This window comes from Danio aesculapii, chromosome 8 (genome assembly GCF_903798145.1).
Source record: "Danio aesculapii chromosome 8, fDanAes4.1, whole genome shotgun sequence".
NCBI lineage: Eukaryota > Metazoa > Chordata > Actinopteri > Cypriniformes > Danionidae > Danio > Danio aesculapii.
Genome location: NC_079442.1, coordinates 2625509 through 2649905, shown reverse-complemented (window position 1 = coordinate 2649905; position 24397 = coordinate 2625509). Strand labels below are relative to the sequence as shown.

Sequence of the window (24397 nt, the reverse complement as noted above, 5' to 3'; positions counted from 1 at the left end):
GCTACTTCCAGCAAGAGAACTCACCATGTCAAAGCGTGAATCATCTCAGGCTGGATTCTTCAACATGACAATGAATTCCCTATACTCAAATGGCCTCTACAGTCACCAGATCTCAATCCAATAGAGTTCCTTTGGGATGTGGTGGAACGAGAGATTGGCATCATGGATGTGCAGCCGGTAAATCTGATGCAACTGTGTGATGCTCTCATGTCAATATGGAGCAAAATCTCTGAGGAATATTTCCAGTAGCTTGTTGAATCTCTGCCACCAAGGATTAAGGCAGTTCTGAAGACAAAAGGGGGTCCAACCCGGTACTAGTAAGGTGTACCTAATAAAGTGGCCAGTGAGAGTACATGCTGCATGACAAATGAATCTAAAATGTTTCACGAAATGTATTTGACATTCCTGTTTTTTTTTTTTTGTTGTTTTTGCAAAACAGCATTTGGCGCCCTCCTATATGTAGAATAGGATAATACATAATAAACGATTTATAAATACAAATTTAAAAACAATATTTTTAATAAGAGACAGATAAACCACTAGTTAATAGTGAGAATTGCTACTTAACGTGAGTAAATTTAAACACTTTAAGTAAAATCCAGATACCGCTTTCAAGGCAACAGGTTTAACTCACTTTTTAAAGTAATTAATCACTACTTTTTACAGTGTATATGGCTTAATTTACCACGTATGATGGCTCATCAACACACCACTGCTGTCTAACAAAGACCTTTAACCAAAGTGAGCAGAAAGTAGATTGTTTTTTTTGTTTTTGTTTTAAGGACTTGACCACATATGTTTCGTAGCAGTGGGGAAACCCCTCAGGCCCCCCACACACACACACAATCAACCACACAGGAGCGTTAGACTTCAGGTGAGAGCGAGTGGTTTGTTCAGTGGTCAGTGGTGTTACACAATATTCTGGCGTCAGCTAAACTTGGCACTGCTGCTCTTTTTGCGCCCATGTGGAGAGTGGGCACAGTATTATTATCTGTGGGCAAACACACGCACAAAACCACAAACATACACTGGTGAATATGAGATCATCCTCTTGGCTCTATTAATTATAATAAAAATAAAAATCAAGAAATAACCAGCTAAATAAAAATATTAAATTCTGTAAAAGATGATCCTCGCTACTGTTGCTGATAATACTACATTTATAAATGAACATTATAATCTTGTACTACACATCATATTTATTTTTGTCTTATATTCAATGAATAATTGACTAATTCAGTCATAAAACTTTGTTTCATACCTACACTACCTAACAAAAGTCTTGTTGAGGATCTCAGTTGTAAGAGCATCAAATAATAACTTGACTTCTGGTTGATCATTTAGAAAAGAGACAGAAGGAGGATTTTTCAGATGAATCATCTGTTGAATTCATCCCAATCATCACAAATACTGCAGAAGACCTACTGGAACCTGCATGGACCCAAGATTCTCAGAGAAATCAGTCAAGTTTGGTGAAGGAGAAATCATGGTTTGGGGTTGCATTCAGTATGGGGGCGTGTGAGAGATCTGCAGAGTGGATGATCAACATCAGCAGCCTGAGGTATCAAGACATTTGTGCTGCCCATTACATTACAAACCACAGGAGAGGGCAAATTCTCCAGCAGGATAGCGCTCCTTCTCATACTTCAGCCTCCACATCAAAGCTCCTGAAAGCAAAGAAGGTGCTCCAGGATTGGCCAGCCCAGTCACCAGACATAAACATTATTGAGCACATCTGGGGTAAGATAAAGGAGGAGGCATTGAAGATTAATTCAAAGAGTCTTGATGAACTCTGGGAGTCCTGCAAGAACACTTTCTTTGCCATTCCAGATGACTTTATTAATCAGTGATTTGAGTCATTCAGAGATGTATGGATGCAGTCCTCCAAGCTCATGATGGAGTCAGACACAATATTCATTCTGTTTCCACTGCAGCATGACCACAGATTCTATACTGGACATTATTGAAGGTTCAGTGACCAGACTTTTGTCTCAGCGAAGTCAGACCTTACTGTCCTCAATAAATAATTAAAAATCAAGGCATGATCAAATTTTATTGTGGTCAAATAAGTGTAATCTAGAGGCCTTTACCTTTCATATAAGCCACTTCTAAATGATCAACTTACCAAATGATCAACTAGAAGTTATTGTTTGTTCTTCCTAAATCTTGGATATGCGACAAGACTTTTGTCAGGTAGTGTAGATGCATCATTTTTGAAGAACTATTCAATGACATGCTTTTGATGGTTGTCGCCACCTATTGGTTAAATAGTGTAATTGCTACACCTTTCAATGGTGTCAAGTTGCATTAAACTGTGATTTTAATCTGTACCATAAACATCAATCAAAAGTCGAAAAACGGAATCTTTTCGCAGAACTGAACGCAGCGCATTGAAGGATTAATAAACATATGCAAATCATAATCATTTATAATATAGGTTGCATGGGTGTTTGAATTGAGATCCTGATCTATTAATGTTTATTGTGCAGCTCTACACTGAATGCATTAATGCAGGCTAAACAAATGGTGACAAAAACATTAACTTAATAAACTTAAGCTTAATAAACAATAAACTTTAATTCATAAGAAAGCCTCTAGGTGGCACCACAACATCTTCAGTCATTATATTTTACAGAAAAGCTTTCATACATGCGGAAGGCAATCTCTCTGCAATCGTTACTAATTTAGGATTAATGCAACTCATTTATTCATTTTCCTTCGGTTTAGTCCCTTATTTATCAGGCGTCACCACAGCAGAATGAACCGGCAACGATTCCTGCATTTGTTTTATGCAGCGGATACCCTTCCAGCTGCAACCCAGTACAGGGAAACACCCATACACGCTCATTCACACACTCCCTATACACCAATTTAGTTCATCCAATTCCCCTATAGCGCTTGTGTTTGGACTGTGGAACTGGAGCACCCATAGGAAACCCACGTCAATATGGGGAGAACATGCAAACTCCACACAGAAATGCCAACTGGTCCAGCTGGGACTCGAACCAGCGACCTTCTTACTCTAAGGCGACCACTAAGCCACCATGCAGCCTGTGGGTCATAATCATTCCGAACCATGGGTTCAATTGTGATCAGTTACACCCCTAGTATATGTGTATATTTGTATATATGTGTGTATGTGTGTGTGTTTCACCTTGTGTGTGTTGCTGTAGGCGTAGAGGTGTGCCAGACGGTACAGACTCTTGTAGTGCTGTGGGAAGCGGCTCAGACACAGGAACAGACAGCGCACACACACGTCCACCAGTGTTTTCCTCTGCTCCTCTCGTCCCGCAGGCAGAGCCTTGGGCAGCTCCATGGCCTCCAGCGGGGGCGGCGGCTCCGGCCTGCGCTTGCTCTCGCTGGAGGGCCCCGTCTGCGGGTGCGCTCTCTGTGGCGTGGTGGGTTGCAGCGGGGCAGATGGAGCCTGGCTCAGGGGGTCTGCAGTGGGAGTCTTCGGAACGGAGGCCTCAGGGGACGTGATGGATAAAGTGGTGTCTGAAGACTCCTGTGTGATGGAGGACTCTTGAGACAGCGTGGCGGAGCTGAAGTCTATGTTTTTGTCCTCCAGGGGGCCTGTGGGATTGCAACAGAACAGATGCTGCTTGTTTAGTTTAGTTAAGGGTGCTTTCACACCTGTAGATTAAAATTGCTACAGTATTGCTTTTATACAGCAGCCAAGAGAGCTTAAAAACTGGTTTATAGACTGACTTTAATCAGCCGCCATTTTAAAAGTGAAATCGAGGCTGCGGTGGGAAGAAACCCGGAAGTATCGCCTGGAGTCCCACAGGAACATTGTGTACCTGGCTGTAAATATATCTTGTCAGCGAAAAGAAAGTGACACAAATTTATAATTTCACCGCCTACCGAGTGACCCGAAGGTCCGTTCTGAGTGTATAGTAAAAATAAACAGGGATATCAGAGCTCATTTTCAGGTAAGTTAAGGGAAATGGCACTAGCTAGCAAACGTTTTCTTTCCCAAACACACGTTTTAGATGCCATTCATCAAACTCAAGTTAATGAACTGATTCTTTCACTATATTAGACCTGTCACGATACTGAATTTCAGTACTGGATTTTTAAAAACATCAATTTCCCTGTTAACATTTAAGCGCTGTTGATCGCGTTCGTAAACAGCGCTGATTTGCCATAGTATTCACCAGTGCTCAACAGAAATGACTGTGATTGGCCGTGAAGGTCATCAGTTCACTGCACTTTACCAATGTTTACCGAGTGCACACGCTGTGTCTCATTTCAGTGGTCCAACATGATCCACCTAGCAATAAAACATGAAGATTTATGAGTGAACATTCAATTCAATTCAATTCAATTCACCTTTATTTGTGTAGCGCTTTTACAATGTAGATTGTGTCAAAGCAGCTTCACATGGAAGATCATAGTAAATTGAAACAGTGTCAGTTCAGTTTTCAGTGTTTAAGTTCAGTTCAGTTCAGTTCAGTTTGGTTTAATAATCACTACTGAGAGTCCAAACACTGAAGAGTAATCCATCGATGCGCAGCTCTACAGATCCCGAACCATGCAAGCCAGCAGCGACAGCGGAGAGTGAAAAACTTCACTAATTAGCGAAAGTGAAGAATTAAAAATCCTCAAGAGAAACCAGGCTCAGTTAGGCACGACCATTTCTCCTATGGCCAACTATCTTGTGCAGAGCTGCAGTCTAGGCGCCGGATCATTTATTAACTGAATCGTTTATAGAAAATGAGACTAAGAATAAACATGGGTTGTACAAATTATATTGTTAGATTTATACATCAGCAACAGTAGTAGTAGCAGTGAATTTTTCACAGTACTGAATATTTTACTATTTATTTTTATTTCGCTGATAATTTCTTCATTTTATTTTTAATAAACATACAAACTTAAAACAAGTTAAAACCAAAAGTGTCTTGCAGTTACTTTTGTCTCCTCTCCTTTTTGCTAATCCGAAAAATGGTCCGATCCGTGACTAAAAAACCACAATGTGATCCGAACAATAAGATTTGTGATCCGTTACACCACTAATAATTGCGTAACTCGCGTTACTTGTAATGTTACCCACAACACTGCTAATAACCATATGAATGTTTGCTTAAAGGTGCAATAAAGTGCAATAGTTAAATAGTTCTCTGATATCTACATAGTTCAGAAAGGTTTTTATATGCTCATTTATAACCACAGGAATTAACAATTGACCATATCTGGAATGGTCGTTAATATTAATTGAGGCTAAAATTGTGTAAAATACTGTTGCATTATGAATGACATTAACTTTGCAGGATATACGGTTGACTTATATAATTATTGGCCTTCCTGTGAATCTTGTTTTCTTTTTCAAATATTCCACAAATGATGTTTAACAGTGCAGGGAATTTTTCACAGTATTTCCGCTAATATTTTTTCTTCTGGAGAAAGTCTCATTTGTTTTATTTTGGCTAGAATGAAAGCAGTTTTAAATTTTTTAAAAAACATTATAACCTCCTAGGGCTTGAGTGGCCACATACGTGGACAGCACTGTTTAGCTCTTAAGTAGCTATTTCAAATAGTTTGAATGTTTTATATTCTGTTACAGACATACAGTGTCATCCTGCAACTGTTTTACAGCATATGAAATGTCCCAAACTGTTTTTTTTTTTACTCTCTAATAGTCAAAACATGTTTTAAAAAATTCTATGTTTAATATGCATAAAAAATTTCAGCAAATGGTGTTTTATGCAAATTCGGACCATAAGTCTACATATATGGACATCATTTTTCTCTAAAAGTACATCGTATCAAAAGATGATACTTAGGTTTTTATTCAAATTAGGTTCTAATAAGCCTAAATAGCAAAGAGAAAAAAAAATGCATGTAAAAAAACACCTTGGGCCTTAAGGTCAATATTATTAGCCACCTTAAGCAATACTAGTTTTGGATTGTCTCCAGAACAAACCACTGTTATACAATGACTTGCCTAATTACCCTAACTTTACCCTAATTAACCTAGTTAAATGTCACTTTAAGCTGAATACTGTGCTGCGTCCCAATTCGCATACTATCCGTCCTAAATAAATATTTGAAAGTAGAATTAGTATGTCCCAAATCGTAGTATGTTGAAAAGAGTATGCCAAAGGTTCCCGTTTGGTTTACTATTTCCGGTAAAAACTCGAAGTGTAAAAGCGTCCATACTCTAACCGCTGATATTGCCCACAATACATTGCGCGTAGGACGTGAATTCGATTTAGAACTACAAACGCGGGTGAAAAGTGTAAACAAACTACAAACATGATGGATGCACGAGACCAACCGTCTTCGGTAAAGATGTTTGTATGACTGTTAATTAATATTTGGCCCACTGGAACATGTTTTAATCACGTTTTCTGTGTTATATTTCATCTGCAACAACAATACTGAACTTATATAAAGACGTGTTTGGGCATTAATGTCTGAATGCAGAATTATCCAAACACCTGAGGAGATTTCTCTGCATGAAAGACTTGTGAATGGGAGATTAACCTGCTGCTGCTGCTTCTCCAATAAGGAGGGAATTAAATAGGAAAGAAATGTGGATGACGTGTGGATGATTGACAGGGCTTGTAACTAAGCAACACAACGATCTGTTAACGAGGAAGTAGTATGTCCCAAAAGCTTGCATACCCTTATGTTACGCACTAAAAAGTGTGTACTTTTCCTTCGCAAAAAAGTACATTCTTTTAGGGTGTAGTATAAGTATGCGAATTGGGATGCAGCACTAGTGTCTTGAAAAATCTCTAGTCAAATATTATGTGCTGTCATCATGGCAAATATAAAAGAACTCAGTTATTAGAAATGAGTTATTAAAACTATTATGATTAGAAATGTGTTGAAAAAAATCTTTGTTCATAAAACAGAAATTACAGTAATACACTATAGATGTTTATTGTACGGTGGTCATTACCTGTGTCCTCCACCGTGGCCTGTTTCTCCTTCCCAATGGCATTTGAATCCTCTGGGAAAAGGCTACACTTCACAGGATGGAGTTTGTGGCTGCTGTCCTGTGAGCTGGTGGCGTCCATGAAGACGTCCTGCAAGGAGCTGGAGTCCGACAAGCCAGCGACGCTGTCCTGACTTTGCTCTGAAGGAAATATACCACACGATTACCCTCATTCAACAAGACCTTCCCCATCGACTGCTGTTAATACTCACAGAATTGCAAAAAAGACATTTCAGAATAGCTTAATTTACACATAAATCAACACATATCCCAGGGTGAATTGAGTAATGTCCTATTCAACACATTGGCTGGATTGACAGATTTATGAATGGCAGCTGTACCTGAAGAGCAGGGAGGCTTTGGCTTGAACCAGGTTTAGGATTTGAGTGTAGAAAATAATAAAGTAACTGTTGTTTTCCAGAGAATTGCTAAAGAGTGCTGCAGTAATACGCTTTTTTCAATGGGCTTTTGGTTTACACTGAATCCAAACAACACGCAAGATTCCAGCGGCAAGCAATTTGGTTATCTGCACCAAACATGACACAAAACGGCAGAAACATTTAAATACTAGCCATTTATTTACGACTATTAAAGCTCTTTAACGTTATTAACCTACTGAGTGACTGATGTTAGAACTGAGTCTGACTTTTATTTTCAAAGCGTCTGCTAATTATTTTATTTTCTATAAGATCTGAGGTGAAATATCTGCTGCTGCTTTCAGTAGTATGGCAATAAATGTCACGTAAAATGGTATTTAAACTCATATTGTGAGCATTTATCACTGAATAAAGCACATAATCAGTACCTGAGGGGATCATTGTCATAGTAGTTTATGCTGCTGTTTTGCCGCAACATCGTGGAAAATAAAGCATTTCTGAAATAGATATTTTGCGCATCGATGTCATAGATGGTCAAGACAATATCTTTTAACGTGGAAAAGAAAGCCTTTAATCGTGTGTCGTTATGACACAGTTAGTCTAGAAACAACGTTTGTGGTGTAGAAAATTTCTACAATGCAAAACACAGCAGTAAAACCCCAGTAGGGATTTTTTTGTGTCATAATATAGGCGGTTAAATGAGAGTTTGAGGTTGTTGTGGATATTAAAGCTCGCTTTAATACACTTGTTCTGCTAAACAATAAGAGGATAACAGTGTTTTCAATTGTTAGAATTTGTCAGATTTATTTGATTTCTACGATGATTGACAGAAGATATCTACTTACGAAGATACGCATTTGTATCCGAGGGATCTATACAAGTATGACGCTTCTGCTTTTACTTTAAGTAAAAGCTGAAATACATCATACCTCTGTTCTTTCTTTGAACCATGTTCCTTAAACTGTATGGTTTAACAGAAAACGAACTGAATAAAGAATAAAATAATAATAATAATAAATCATCACTGCAGCACTACGCTTGTTAACCTAAAGACGAAAACTCTGCCAATATTTACTCGCCATCAAACTGATCCAAATGACAAGAGAACATTAAATGTTGTTTAAAGGTTTTGAAACTGAACGAGTTGAAAGATTCAGCTAAAGACATTGATCGTTTGCTGTTCGTTCTTCTTATATGACTTCAGAAGACTCGCAATATAAAACGTGAGCTTTACAGACTTTTATTTTGCCACATCCATATCAGTTGCATAAATATTTCGCCTTACGTCTATCAACTAAAGAAATATTCGAGGACAACACACAAACGTAATACACTTCACTGAACATGCACACATAGACATCACCTATATATTATATAACTGCAGGTTAACGTGTTTATATGTAATAACTTTAACTATGAAAGGCTATTAGTGACTAGGTAATTAGTTAAAGTTACTAGTAACTAATAAAGCTAAAATAACGAATCACCTTAACTTTTCTGAATTTGCTTGCGATGCAATAGCTTGCACCTGCTGTGAAACAATAATTATTGTTCAAAACTTTAATATTATATTGAGTAAATAATGGCAGAGCCTACATTTATAAGGTAAACTTTTCCTTTAGGTCAAAGGTGAACACTTCCCAAATCATTATTGAACTTTGGACTAAACCAGCCAGCCTGCTTCAGAGGTAGAGCAAAGCGCTTGAAATACTGCGGCCAGAAAAGAAAGTTAACGTGATTCTTCTTGTGCTGCCCACAAACTAGCAGGAAAAAGCCCCTGAGCATGCTGGGAGTGTCAGCGTTTGGCACAGAGGGCAGAAATTCATTAGCACACACCATCACCTCCGTGACACAACCGAGTGCAGAGGCAACAGCGATCTAGAGAACGCCAACGCGCGCACACACTCAGCGTGAGGGAGGAAATAACGCTGCGTCAGCACAAAACTGAAGCTTCCTGCCGAGCGCATTAGCAGCTATAGGACAACACTGCCAGGACGCACATTAGCTGCTCTGCTATGCACTTATTAACCCTTGTGCACTGTTAAAATGTACTACCCTTTCATTATGTTGGGGGCTGTTTTTGCCCCATTGACTTCCATTATAATCACATTTTTTAATGCAATGCCTTGACACCATTTAATCATGCATTCTTGACTGTTGCTGGTTTTCCCAAGAGGTAATTTTTAGGGTTGATCATCAGTTGGCAGCATTAACCCTTTAGTTAGGCCAGTGCAAAAAAAGTTTCTGGCTTTTCTATGGAGTTCTATAGCGTCAAGCAGCAGATTATAGTGTGCGTGCTGAAATACACTTACTATATTCTGAGAGCTGAGCTGATTATTTTTTATTTTCTTAAACATATCAAGGTAAGTGTTCAAAGGTCTCTCTAATAGACACGTAGATAGACACGTGAACATTTTGAGTGTACTCGCTTCATTCACGCATCAAATTCACTTCACAATAGATGTGGATTCCCATCATAACTGGGGTTTCTGTCTGCCCGGTGACTCTAGTTTCATTGCTAAATGGCTAACATGGATTTTCCACTAGATCCTTTGAGAAGTGCACACAGCTCTGTGAGTTCATCAACTTCTCCAGAAGCTATACCTGGATGATAGAAGCTTTCAGTGGTGCTTTCGACTAAGCCGAGCCCAGTTTGATGAGCTGTTCTCCCATATTGGCCAACTACAGGCACTGCTTCATAATTACACCCCTACAAGAGCAAGCTCCTGATTGGTTAACGCAACGTGAATGTCTGCTAAAGTTCAGATTTTCCAACTCAAGCGAATCATGCGATTAGCATGTTAAGTGCGTCAAATGTGCAAAACACTCAATTGGCACCACATCATTCTCACCGAAGGATGTCTATTCACGTCTTTGCATTGACTTAACATGTAAATCACTCGAGCTTGACGCTTCATCCACAACTTATGTGAAGGCATAATTACACTCTCACGCACATACACTATACTCTATACAAAAGCCAGAAACTAAGCTTTTTTTGCACTGTAACTGATGATCAACAGTAAAAATGACAAATGTTATCTTTTCCCAACAGGAAAAACCAGCAACATTGAAGAATGCAAAAACATGTTTATCATGGAAGTCAATGGGGTCAAAAACAGCCCCGAACATAATGAAAGGGTAGTCGATTTGCCAAGAGTGTTGACTTTTTTTTTTATTCCAACCCATTTTCCCAAAATATGTGTCAAAATAAGATTTGTCAGCAGAAATCATTCCATTTGCTGAAACACAGAGAAAGATGTGGCGAAATTAAGCCTCAAAATCACCCCAGAGTGGATGAAAACATCTTTAACAGCACACAAGGGTTAAAGACACTATGAGCAGGCCCTTCAGGATTTTGCTGGAGGGATAAAAATCTGACTTTTGCAACTAAATTGACAAGTTATCCTAAATTTTAACATTTATTTGTTTAGCTGTAAAAACTTAGATTTTTGAGCTAATTATTTCTGCTTTTTACAGTTTTAAAGAAACAATGAGTGAAACTAGTTTGAGAAGATTGTATTGACAACTTGAGACTTTGCAAACTGAATGAGCACTTTCTATTCATAAATATAATGTATTTGAATGTAGAACTATGCAGATGGTGCTAAGTGGCACTTTGGCAGGAATGTAAACAGTATCAAAAAAAATTGCCAACGCTCCACAAAATCGGCGCAACATTTGGTTGATTTTGTCTTAATATCAATGATCTGCAAAATCCTGAAGGGTCTGGACGTGACCCAGTGGGCAGAGGAAAAGTGACAGCAATTTTGGTGTAGAAATGATTAAAAGGAAAATCACCAACAGAGTGCTGTAGTATTTCATCAACAGAAGAGAAGGACTTTTGTTTGCCCTCCTGCATAATTAGCCCTCATGAGACCCACAGTAAATACTCAAATAGGGATCGAGTAATTTTCCCCCAAAGCAGAGCACACTAGCTAAATTTAGCACTATATATGGTTTATGCTGCTGTCGCCTGCAAAGGTAAAGTCCAAACTCAAAATAAATATAATTCTGGGATATCATATTTTAAATACAATCCTCATTTTGGTCTTGTTTAAAAGAAGAGACTTTGCAGTTTCTTGCACAGATGACTGCATTTGTTTTTCTTTTAATAATTAGATAAATAATTTAATTAAATAGTTATTAAATATGGTAATAAAAAACTACTGCAATACTTTTTATATAATTTTTTAAAACTACTAATTAAAATGTGGTTTACTTTACATACATATATATATATACATATATATATATATATATATATATATATATATATATATATATATATATATATATATATATATATATACATATACATATACATACATATACATATATATATATATATATATATATATATATATATATATATATATATATATATATATATATATACATATACATATATATACATATATATATATATATATATATATATATACATATATATACATATATACATGTACATACATATATATGTATGTACATATATATATATATATATATATATATATATATATATATATATATATATATATATATACATATATATGCATACATATATATACATATATATACATATATATGCATACATATATATACATATATATGCATACATATATATACATATATATACATACATATATATATACATATATATATATATATATATATATATATATATATATATATATATATATATATATATATATATATATACATATATATACATATATATACATATATATATATATACATATACATATATATACACTAGGTGACCAAATAAAGATTCCTAAAGGACACTTGGTTAAAACTACTGCATAATAAATATAAGTATTATTTAAATATTCTAAAAATTAGATCGATTGAGCTCAACGTTGATGTCAACAAAGCAAAAAAGTAATTAAATAGTTGCTGTGAATCTGCTGTCAAGCTATCTGATGCTTTATTTGACCGAAGTTTGTGTTATTATATGCAATTATTTTATCTGCCTGAAATTATTTTGCAAGGATTGCAGAGATAAGCATAAAAGTTGTATTATCCGATTATCCGACAAATTAAATCATAAATCATAGATTTTATGCTTTGCAGGACAAACAGCTGACTTAAATCCTCACAAAAAACATTGAATATGCTGTTTAGGTCAATGCTGTCTAATGTTTAACTGACCAAGGGAATTCTTCATAGCGTTTAATAGTATATTTTTCTTCTAGAGGAAGTCTGATTCCTTTTATTTCTTAGTTTTTCAAAATGGAAAGACTGCTAAGGTCAATTTTATTAGGTTTTTTTCTTTCTGATAATCATGACAACACAGCTTCCAATAAAAAGTTGTAATGAACCAGACGGTTTTTGTTTAGAGGCATAACATTCGCTCCTGAACGATCTTCTGCTATGCTTGATCACATGCTCCTGTAAGGGATTCTTTGGGGAAATTAAGCTCTGCTTTAAAGGAATGACAGGTGAGCCACAGATTGGCTGTGCGAGGAAAGGGCGTCTGTACCATACACTGATCCTGGCCGAAAAGCAGGCACACACACGCAGTAGTCGTGGTCAAGTGAGAAGTCAGCTGTAGAGGAAATTCAGTTTAAAACACGTTTCATAATCTAGAAAAATGCATTATTTTGGGCACCACTGTAATGTGCATTCAGCAGATCCTTTGTTTTCAGCTTTTGTGCTGAGAAATGGCTAGCATATAGACTCTATTACAGGGAAAAATTGCTAAATCACATATTATAGTCATATTTCACCACTTTCCTGTGTTTAATTGTTTTAAAAATTGATGCCGCAAAAAAACAGCATTAATCGTATTCATTTAAAATGTGATTTTCTTAATATTTGATGGTAAAATGTGACCTGTATGAGTGGTAGTGTTTTTACAGCCCTGATATACCTCAAGCAAAATTAAAGAGAAGGTATATGGAGTTAATTTTTGGGTGAGTTTGAGCTGAGTAAGCACAATAGCTTACTAGCTTAATAAAGTTTTTATCCTAATGTGAAGTAAACCTTTTCAAAGTTCAACGTCAAAAATATATACAAATCCCAAACTCAAATGTGGTGCGTTTCAAGTTCAAGTTGTTAGAGTGGCTGACTGTGGTATTGGTAACCTAGGAACCAACAGTAAACAAGACAAACATAATAGAGACAGCTGATTGGTCACATGGGTGTAATGTTTGCTACGTCAGAGTTCAGTGGCTGTTCACATATTGTGTCTAAAGGGTGTGAAAAATAGCTTGCTTCACCATTTTCAACACGCTTTGTGCTCACGCTTCTTTGTCGTATGACATTGCCAGGTGACCATCAACCATTTTCTCAAACGGTGACAAGCTGACAAAACATTGCTGCAGCTCTGATACAAGTTTTATGTATGGAGAAAATGAAAAAGCACTGCAGTGTTTGAGTGTTCTGAGTTTGTCTGAGGTAATTAGTCTACTGAAATGTGTATATTCAATACAAAGTATGAAGCTAATCGGTCAGTTTTTGTCACGAGACTCGAAGTGCGCTCGTGGCATTCTGAAAGGTTGAGATGTTTTCGACTTGCGAGCGAAAAAGACGCGATATGTGAACAGCCCCTTATTTAGCATATGCTTTCCCAACGCCAGTTATTCTCATCTATAAGTCCAAAACCACTTCAAGCGGGCATAAAAACGTTACTGTAAATTTGGTGATGCTATCACTTGTTTCTCATGCGATTAACAGGCTAATGGATATTTACTGAATAGGGCTGAGAGGTTAATCGAAAAGTAACCGAAATCGATATTCAGAAGCTAAAATCGATCAAATTTTTCCAGGAGGATTTTTCCATTTCTTTCCCTACAAGTCACGTGACCCTGCTCTGTTAAAGGCTGTGGCTGATTTCTACTTCCGCGGCCACTTTGCAGCCACATCTGATCTCTGGTAAAGTAGGAGGAAGGACTCATTCTTGAGCCTTACTTTGCACTACATTGACTATGATTGGAAGCTTGGTCAGATATGCCTTTAGACGGCAAATAAAACTTGTCAGTGAACTATGAGGACATAAAAAAGAAAAAAAAGAAAAAGAAATAAAAATATTGTTTGTTAATCCTAATCGAGTTAAAAATGTTCAATTAATCGAGATTTTGATGTTAGGCCAAATTGCCCAGCCCTACTACTGAAACTACCATTTATTTATTCTAAATATCTTGTTTTGTGATTTACAGAAGAAACTCAAAAGGTCTTAAACAAGAGTGAGTAAACGATTATTTGGTAAACTATCAAAAACGGCCTTTTTTTGGTTGTCATCATATGATATTGTTACAGCAAGGAAACACCACATCATGCTTTAACATATTCATCTAAACATCACTGTGTGAACGGCGTTGGGATGTTAGCTAAGATGACATGAGATCTCATGTATTTTAAACTTAACTGTAACCCTGAAATGATAAACAAAAACTAATTTCGTTAAAGTACATCAGGGCTTTAGTAACAACATTGAGAAATCAATTGCCAGCTTTTGAATAGCTAAAAGGATAGTTCACCCAAATTTTAAATCTGTCATTATTTGAACACAAAATAAGTGATTTTGAACGTGTTGGATGATGACATACATTGACTTTCATACTATGGAAGTCAATAGATACCATCAACCAGCATTCTTCAAAATATCTTCTTTTGTGTTCAACTCAAAAAGGTTTAAAACCACAAAATGATGAGCTCGTTTTCATTTTTGGGTGAACTACCCCTTTAAATCATCTTTGATCAAAGTCCTGATTAGAAGCGAAACTCATCCACACACCAGCATATGCAAGAAAAAAAAATAAACAACCGTGAAACTTCCCGCTGTTTTAACCAAACCACATTACTCAGAGCAACCCACAAGAACAATTTCACCTCCCGTGCACCCTTCTTTTTTTGGCAGACACTTGAGTCAGATGTCAGTTTGCACACAAAGCAGTGCGGAGTGCATTGTGGGAAGTCGTTGTCCAATCAGGGTGCTGACCCATCATGCACCGTTAAAAAAGCAGCAGGTGGGAAGCAGGTCAGAGGCAGGCAGAGAGGGAGCAGGCAGGAGGCAGCAGGGAGACAAGGAGACTAAAGCAGGCCATGAGAACCACTGAGGAACATGGGCAACATCTCACAACGTTCATATTTACAAAAAAATAAATAGAAATAAATAATGAAATAAAATCACACTTTAAACCCAGTGAGGCAATGAAATGAGGCCAGCCAGAACCACAATGAAAAAATAAAACCCACTGAGAACAATTGGAGATGAAGTGCACGCTATTAATGATATATATCTACAAATATAAGAAAAATACATACCCACAGCCAATAAAAGTTTTCGTCACTCGATTACAGAAAAAAACTGAATTTCTTGTGTTTTTTAACAAAATCTGAATGCGTCTCGTATACAACCCTAATTTTTTTGTTACATTTTCACGATTAAATGCTCCACATGCACAAAGTATCACATGCTATTTAAAAATTTCATGTATTTTTAACATGCTTATAACATGGTTTTGCTAGGGATGCATCGAATCTGAAATGTCTTTCAGACTGGAAGCAGAAAGCACTGCGATATGAAACCCATTCATTTCAATGGCCACTCAAGGGAAGTTTATTGCGACGTTGATTAATGCAGCAGAGTACCGTTGACTAGCTTGCACATGCATAATGGTCAAAGTTCAAAATAGCTTAGCATTCAAATCTAAATATTGCGTTCAAGTTCATATTAGGGCTGCATGATATTGGAAAAATCTGATATTGCGATATTATATACAGCAGGTACTGTAAAAAGCTCATTCCCAGCCACTAGACTATTCTGACAAGGTATTCCAGTGTCATCAAGTGACAGACTGCTATACAGGAGTTATTATTTGGGATTATAGATAGCAAAATTTAGCATTTTTTATTTGAGTTTTTTTAAGCATGACAGTAAAACACAAACGCAGTTATGAATATATTAAAACTTCTGCTTGTTTGTTGTAAAAATTCGTAATAATGACAAAATATACTAATTTGTGCATCTCCTGATTTCTGTGTATAGCCATGCTGCCGTTGTAGCTGTTGTATTCTGGGAAATATTCTTACCCCATGGTTTTCGAGTGTGGTTCTGAAAAAAAATCTCCATTTGAAGGGGTATCTAGCCCTTTCCCTTAGCCCTACGCCTTCAAGCTCAAGAGAATTGGGACACCCCTACCCCTTCACATGAACGCGCAAAATGAGGGGAAGGGTTAAGAGGTAGAATTGGGATTGGGCTTAAAGATCAGACGTTTAGACTGGTTTGTCTGGTAGTATATAAAATAAAAAGAGAAATATTGTATGAAAATTTAAAATACATGAATTTGATTGTATTGTTGTAGTAAATACTGAATAAAAATGCATTATGTATTATTCCATATGACCATGCTATATGCAGCTACAATATCCAATGTACATTTAAAGCCATGCAAGCTATATGGTAGCCTGATGAACACAACAAAAGCATTCAGCCACTGATAATCCACCTCATGACTTAAATAAGTGACAAATCGAAGAGCTGTATTCCAGAAAATGAGCACGGCAAGCCAAGACTGACTCCAGCAAATAGGTCAAAGCCATCATCTGACACAGTTTCAAAAATACTGACTCCATTTCATCAAAACAGGCCACGGCAATATTTAATCATGTGTACTATCCAATGCCCCCCTTTTAAACTACAGGAACACAAATCCGAACTGAAAAATCCAGATGAAATGACTTTCCAATTGGATTATTCTAAAATAAACGTCTTGTTGAAATAAGACACCATCTGCTTTCAAGTTGAAATAACTAACAATGTTAGTCCAAGTTCAATCAATGGAGCCTTTTCACAAGCCTGTTTTGACGCGTTTAACAGTCATCAGCATCTTAAATCCTTGAAAGTGTTAAATATTTTTATTTTTAAAAGGACATTATGTATTTATGTATGTAGTATATCATCTGTGCATCAAATTACAAAAAGCAAATTACCGCTTGTGCGAGGGGTTTTTAATACAGCGTCTGAGGGAAAGGACAGCAAATTTGACGTTATTCTCTCCTCTGGCTGACGTCATCAGTCTCACAATTTTTTCCTTCTCCTGAAAGTCTTTATAACATCATCGTGGAGTTTTTCCTGTTATTATTTGAGCAAATAAGATTGTAAAAAAAGATTTGTCGTCCTCTCCTATTCACTGCGCTCTAAGTTTTTCCAACTATGGCGACTTCTGCTACTGAGAAACCCAGACATGTGAAAAGGGTCTATGAGTTATTTAAAAATACAATTCTGAAGACCTTAAAGAAATAGTTCACCCCAAAAATAAAGATTTGTTGTTAATTTACTTTCCTTCAAGGCATCAACGATGATAATATTATTAGCTGGTTCAATATCTTGCACAGACCGATCGTTTGGCTTCACAAGACCTCAGTGTGTCATCAGGAGTCATGACTATTGATTTGGACTAGTTTGTGTTTATTTGGAATCCAAAAAAAAACCTGTCACCATTCACTTCCATTATAAGCATCAGCTCAAAATCTTCTTTAATGTTCTACTGAAGAAAACAGTCATCTTGGATGACCTGTGGGTGAGTTAATGAATAGAAAATGAGCAAACTCTCTCTTTAAAGCTCTTGACAGACAGAAAATGAAGGTTTTCTACACTAATATACTCCAAAAATAACCTATAGATCATACATTTTTACTACACAATTCCTGCACTTCTGACTAAACTAATTGAAAATGTAACAAATAACAGCAGGCTGCTCTGTTCAACACATGATGACATTTAGGTTTCCTAAAATATAAGATCAGCAGAGCACAGCAGCTCCCAACAGTGTTCCACGGCATCTGCTGACTTATGGCCTTATACTGTTGCTGTTGGTACAACAGTCAAAATACAACCCCAAATCAGTTGGGACGGTGTGAAAAAAATGCAAATAAAATAAGTGATTTCTGAATTTACTTTGGCTTGTATTTCATTGCAGACAATACAACAAACATTATTTGATGTGGTCTTCATGATTTTTATAGGGGTTTTTTCTATCCCAAAATAAACACTTATTCCAATTTTGGTTCTTGCAACACATTTCTAATAGATTTGGAACAGCAAAGCATTTACCTCTTTGTAATGTTGCCATTCGATATTTATGGACTGAAGACAGCCCGTGATGAAGGGTTTCATGTGTAATTTTGAAAACAAGTCTTATGTGGGCAACAGTACACCCCCCGTTGTCACATTTTGTGCTTCAAAATGCTCCACACATTCTCTATTGGAGACAGGTCGGGACTGCATGCAGCCCAGTCGAGTACCTGTATCCTCTTCCTCCACAGTCAGGACTTTGTAATGTGTGTAGAATGTGGTTTAGCATTGTCTTGTTGAAATCTGTATGGGCGTCCCTGGAAAAGGCAGAATATTGTGCTCCAAAATCTTGCAGAAGAGCAAGTTACCTTTGCCAAAGGCACTGACACAACCCCATACCATGACACACCCTGGGTTTTCGACTTGTTGCTGGTAACAGTCTGGATGATCCTTTTCTTCTTTGGTCCGAAGCAAACAACATTTCTCCAAAAAATACCTGAAATACTGATTCACCTGCCCACAGTACACATTTCCACTGTGTGATGGTCCATCCCAGACGCCTCCGAGCCAAGAGAAGTCGACGGCGCTTCTGGACACTGTTAACATAGGGCTTCCTTTAGGCACATTACAGTTTTCACTGGCATTTGTGGATGTAAATATGTATTGTGGAACTTGACAAAGGTTTGCCAAAGTAGTCCTGAGCCCATGTGGTGATATGGCTTATAGATGAAGGAGGATTCTTGATGCAGTGTCACCTGAGGGATTGGAGATCACGGTTGTTCACCGCCCTTGTCCTTTATGCAGTGAAATTCCTCCTGATTCTTTGAATCTCTTAATGATGTTCAGCACTGTTGAAGGTGAAATATCCAAATGTCTTCTTCTCTTTCTTTGAGGAACATTGTTTTTAAACATTTCAATCATTTTCTCAGGTATTTGTTGGCAAACTGTCGATCCTCGGCCCATCTTTGCTCCTAAAGGACTAGACCTTTCTTGGATGCTGCTTTTGTACTAAATCATAATTACAATCACCTGTTGACATCACCTGTTTCACATCACATCATTATTTCACCAGTTTTCCTGATTACTAGCCCTAAACTGCTCCCCTCCCAACTTTTTCTGGAGTGTGTTGGAGGTCTGAATGAGAGGAAATGATGTATATTTACAAATGAAATGAAGTTGACCAGACAAAACCTCAACTATTTTGTGTTCATATTGTCTACAATAAAATATAAGTCAAAGTAAATTTAGAAATCACTACTTTCTTTTTTTATTTGCGTTTTCCACACTGACCCACCTTTTTCTGATTTGGGGTTGTAAACATCCATCATTGCTTTAAAACACCTTCGTTTCTTTTAAAAAACAGTCCACTCTATAAATCTAAAATAAAACCATCACAATAAATCCATCTGGGAGATCGTCTTCAAATGTACTTTCCGTTTTTTAACAAGCTAGCATAAAACACCTCAGTGTGAATGGAAGACCGAAATGTCTCCAGGTAATGTGGAGAGAGCTAAGGTGGAAGTAAAACGAAGCGAAGAAAGAAATGGAAAAATAAAAGCCCAGAGACACCGTTAGCAATGTTGCCCATTTTCCCATGATCCTCTATGGCCTGGTGCAGATGGTAAGAGGAGGGGTGGGAGGAGATGTTATTGTACACCAGAGCCCATATTATTATTTGGAGAGTTGTGAATAACCTTCATCATCCTCATTCCCCGTGAGTGTGTGTGTGTGTGTGTGTGTGTGTGTGTGTGTGTGTGTGTGGGTGTGTGTGTGTATGAGTGACTGAGTGAGCATGTGTGTGTGAGAGTGAGTATGTGCCTACATGTGTGCGTGCGAGTGCATGCATACATAGGAGTGAGCATGTGAGTGAGTGTGTGCGTGTGAGTGAGCATGTGTGTGCGTGTGATTGTGTGCGAGTGAGAGTGCATGTGTGACCATGCATGTGTAAGTGTAAGTGTGAGCGTGCATGACAGCGAGTGTGTGTGTGTGTGTGTGTGTGTGTGTGTGTGTGTGTGTGTGTATGTATGCGTGTGTGTGTATGTGTGTGTGTGTGTGCATGTGATTGCATGCGTGCGTGCGCGAGTGTGTGCAAGCGTATTTATGCGCATTTATACATATTTGCGCATATATGAATTGTTTAGAATTTACGAATTGGATTTGCGCATTTATTAATTGTGTTTTGAATTTACGAACTGGATTTGCACATTTATGAAACGTGTTTTGAATTTACGAATTGTATTTGCGCATTTTTTAATTGTCTTTTGAATTTCCGAATTGGATTTGCGCATTTATGTATTGCGTTTTGAATTTACGAATTGGATTTGCGCATTTATTAATTGTGTTTTGAATTTCCGAATTGGATTTGCGCATTTTTTAATTGTCTTTTGAATTTACGAATTGGATTTGCGCATTTATTAATTGTGTATTGAATTTACGAATTGGATTTGCGCATTTATGAATTGTGTTTTGAATTTACAAATTGGATTTGCGCATTTATGAATTGTGTTTTGAATTTACAAATTGGATTTGCGCATTTATGAATTGTGTTTTGAATTTACAAACTGGATTTGCACATTTACGAAACGTGTTTTGAATTTACGAATTGTATTTGCGCATTTTTTAATTGTCTTTTGAATTTCCGAATTGGATTTGCGCATTTATGTATTGCGTTTTGAATTTACGAATTGGATTTGCGCATTTATTAATTGTGTTTTGAATTTACGAACTGGATTTGCACATTTACGAAACGTGTTTTGAATTTACGAATTGGATTTGCTCATTTTTTAATTGTGTTTTGAATTTATGAATTAGATTTGCACATTTTTGAATTGTGTTTTGAATTTATGAATTCGTTTTGCGCATTTTTGAATTGTGTTTTGAATTTACGAATTGGATTTGCGCATTTATGTATTGCATTTTGAATTTACAAATTGGATTTGCGCATTTGTGTATTGCGTTTTGAATTTATGAATTCGTTTTGCGCATTTATGAATTGTGTTTTGAATTTACGAATTGGATTTGCGCATTTATGAATTGTGTTTTGAATTTACTTATTGGATTTGCGCATTTATGAATTGTTTTTTGAATTTACTTATTGGATTTGCGCATTTATGAATTATTTTTTGTAAACGTGAATTGTAAATTGAAAATGTATTATTTTTCAGACTGATCTGGCTCCATAAGTGCTTGTGTGCGTGACTGTGTGCATGCAAGCGTGTGTGAGCAAGTGTGAGTGCGCGCGAGTGTTTGCATGCGAGCAAGCGTGCTTGTGTGTGTGTGTACAAGCGTGTGTGATGGAGTCTGTGTGTGTGAGTAAGTGAGGGTGTGTGCGTGCATGACTGAGTGAGTGAGTGTATATGCGAGTGTATATGTGTGTTGGTGATACTCTGGCCCTGGTACTGTACCGTCCTGCTGCTGCTGCCGCTGTCGCTGGATCTGCTCCCCCTGTCTGTGCCTCTGCTGCAGGTTTTTACGCTTGACGTAATCGTGGTCGAGTGGAGTGACCGCATACGGGGGAGAACTCGCACCTGCCGCGCCATCACCAGCCAGTGAAGCTCCTGCAGCCGCCACTGATGCCACAGATGAGCTGGTCATGGCTGCCGGACACGTCATCACACCGGCCGAGGACAGAGAGTCTTCATCATTCACAGACAGAAGCTTGTCCCTGTTCAGAGAAAAATTTGTTTATTTGTCAGGGACTCAAAAAAAAAGAGAAAATGTTAGAACTTGATAAAACTGTGTAAACAAAAAAAAAACATGCGTCATTTCATATTAGAACAGGGGTGTCCAGTCCCAATACCCTCCAACCTGAGACAATAAATAGATACTCTGTTTTTAAGATTTTCTCTCCTGAATCAATTCTTAGCTTAGTTTTTAACAATATGGTTGATAGGAAAAACTATCCTAGAGCTCCATCTGCTGTTAGAAACAAGCCTAGGGAACCGTCCACTGTTAAAAACTAGCCTATAACACCATGCATCTGCTGTTAAAAACTAGCCATAAATGCCATTCGTCTGCTGATAAAAACTAGTCTAGAGTGCTCTCTCCTGTTATAAATTAGCCTAGAGCACCATATGCTGCTAACCTAGCACAGAACGCTGTCGATCTGCTAAAAAAAATAGCTTAGAGCACAGTCTGCTGTTATAAACTAGCCTAGAGCATGGTCTGCTGTTAAAACCTAGCCTAGAGCGTCATCTGCTGTTAAAAACTAGCCTCAAGCACCATCTGCTGTTAAAAATTAGCCTAGAGCGCAGTCTGCTGTTAAAAACTAGCCTAGAGCACCATCTGCTTTTAAAAACTAGCCTAGAGCACCATCTGCTGTTGGGAACTAGCCTAGAGCGCCATCTTCTGTTAAAAACTAGCCTTGAGCGCCATGCGCTGTTAAAAACTAGCCTAGAGTACCGTCTGTTGTTAGAAACTAACCTAGAGCGCCATCCAATGTTAAAAACAAGCCAGAGCAACAACTGCTATTTAAGACTAGCCCAGAGTCATTTCTTCTGTTAAAAACTAGCCGAGAGCGCCGTCTGCTAATAAAAACCAGCCTAAAACCTTGTCCACAGCTAAAAACTAGCCTAAAACACTGCCTGCTGTTAAAAAGTATCCCAGAGCGCCATCCACTGCTAAAAACAAGCCTAGAGCACCGTTCAATGCTGAAAACTAGCCTAGAGCACCATTTATCTGCTGATAAAAACTAGCCTAGAACACCATCCGTCTGCTGTTCGAAATTAGCCTAGTGTAATCTGCTGTTATAAACTAGCCTAGAGCGCCATCTGCTGTTAAAAACTAGCTTAGAGCGCCCTCTCCTGTTAGAAATTAGCCTAGTGAACTACCTGCTTATAACACCTAGCCTTGAGTGCCTTCTGCTGTTAAAAACTAGCCAAGAGCGCCATCTGCTTTTAAAAGCTAGCCTAGAGCGCCATCTGCTGTTAAAAACTAGCATAGAACGCCATTCATTTGCTGTTAAAAACCAGCCTAGAGCCTCGTTTGAAATCTATTCCAAAATTGTAAGAAACAATCCATGAATCACAAGGCATTGCTTTATCTTCTCAGCCCTTCCCCAATCTGCACTCGAGTTTGCAGAAGACCATCCATGCATTTTTAAATCTCAACGAATTATCCAAAATGATGCATCGACGTGATATAATTAGCAATCCTACTTGTCGCTGCTGGTTTTAGGCGTGGTCTTCTCTTCTCCACGTGCAAAGGGTCCGACCGCCGCTTCGGTGAGCAAGCAGAAGAACAGATCATAATCCAGAGGCTTCGTCTCAGACTGCTCACCAGTATTTTCCACGTTCTCCAACAACTTGAGAATGGTTGCGCTCAGACGGAAAAACAGCTGGCAAAAAACAAAATAAGAGACATAACCAGACAAATAAGAGAATAAGAGAAATGTGTATTTATTTCAACAACATTCATTCATTCATTTTCTTCCACTTTTTTCAGTGCCGGGTCGCGGGGGCAGCAGTCTCAGGAGAGAACCCCAGACTTCCCTAAACACTTCCTCCAACTTCTCAGGGGGGATTCTGAGGCGTTCCCAGGCCAGCCGAGAGACATAGTCCCTCCAGCGTGTCCTAGGTCTTCCCCGAGGACCCCTCCCGGTGGGACATGCCTGGAACACCTCCCTAGGAGGCATCCGAAACAGATGCCCGAGCCACCTCAGCTGACTTCTCTTGATGTGGAGGAGCAGCGACTCTACTCCGAGCTCCTCCCGGGTGACAGAGCTCCTCACCGTATCTAGAAGGGTGCGCCCTGCCACCCTGCAAAGGAAACTCATTTCGGCCGCTTGTGTCCGAGATCTTGTCCTTTCAGCCATGACCCAAAGCTCATGACCATAGGTGAGAGTAGGAACAGAGATTGGCCTGTAATTCAAGAGCTTTGTCTTTTGGCTTAGCTCCTTCTTTACCACCATGGACAGGTAAATCGACTGCATTACTGCTGCTGCACCAATCCGCCGTTCAATCTCATGTTCCATCCTTCCCTTGAACCCTTCCCTTTATACTGGGGGGTAAGGACTTTCCTCCAACCTGGAGA

The 24397-nt window shown here is 38.0% G+C and overlaps 1 protein-coding gene across 1 annotated transcript in view; it reads right to left on the bottom strand.

Annotated features, from left to right (window-relative positions):
* cabin1 (calcineurin binding protein 1) overlaps window positions 1-24397 on the bottom strand; it is a 196549-nt gene that overhangs the window by 127247 nt on the left and 44905 nt on the right. The window contains 5 exon segments of the mRNA XM_056464608.1: window positions 3155-3573; window positions 6911-7087; window positions 12830-12895; window positions 21772-22031; window positions 23524-23702. Of these exon segments, the coding sequence (XP_056320583.1) occupies window positions 3155-3573; window positions 6911-7087; window positions 12830-12895; window positions 21772-22031; window positions 23524-23702 (1101 nt within the window).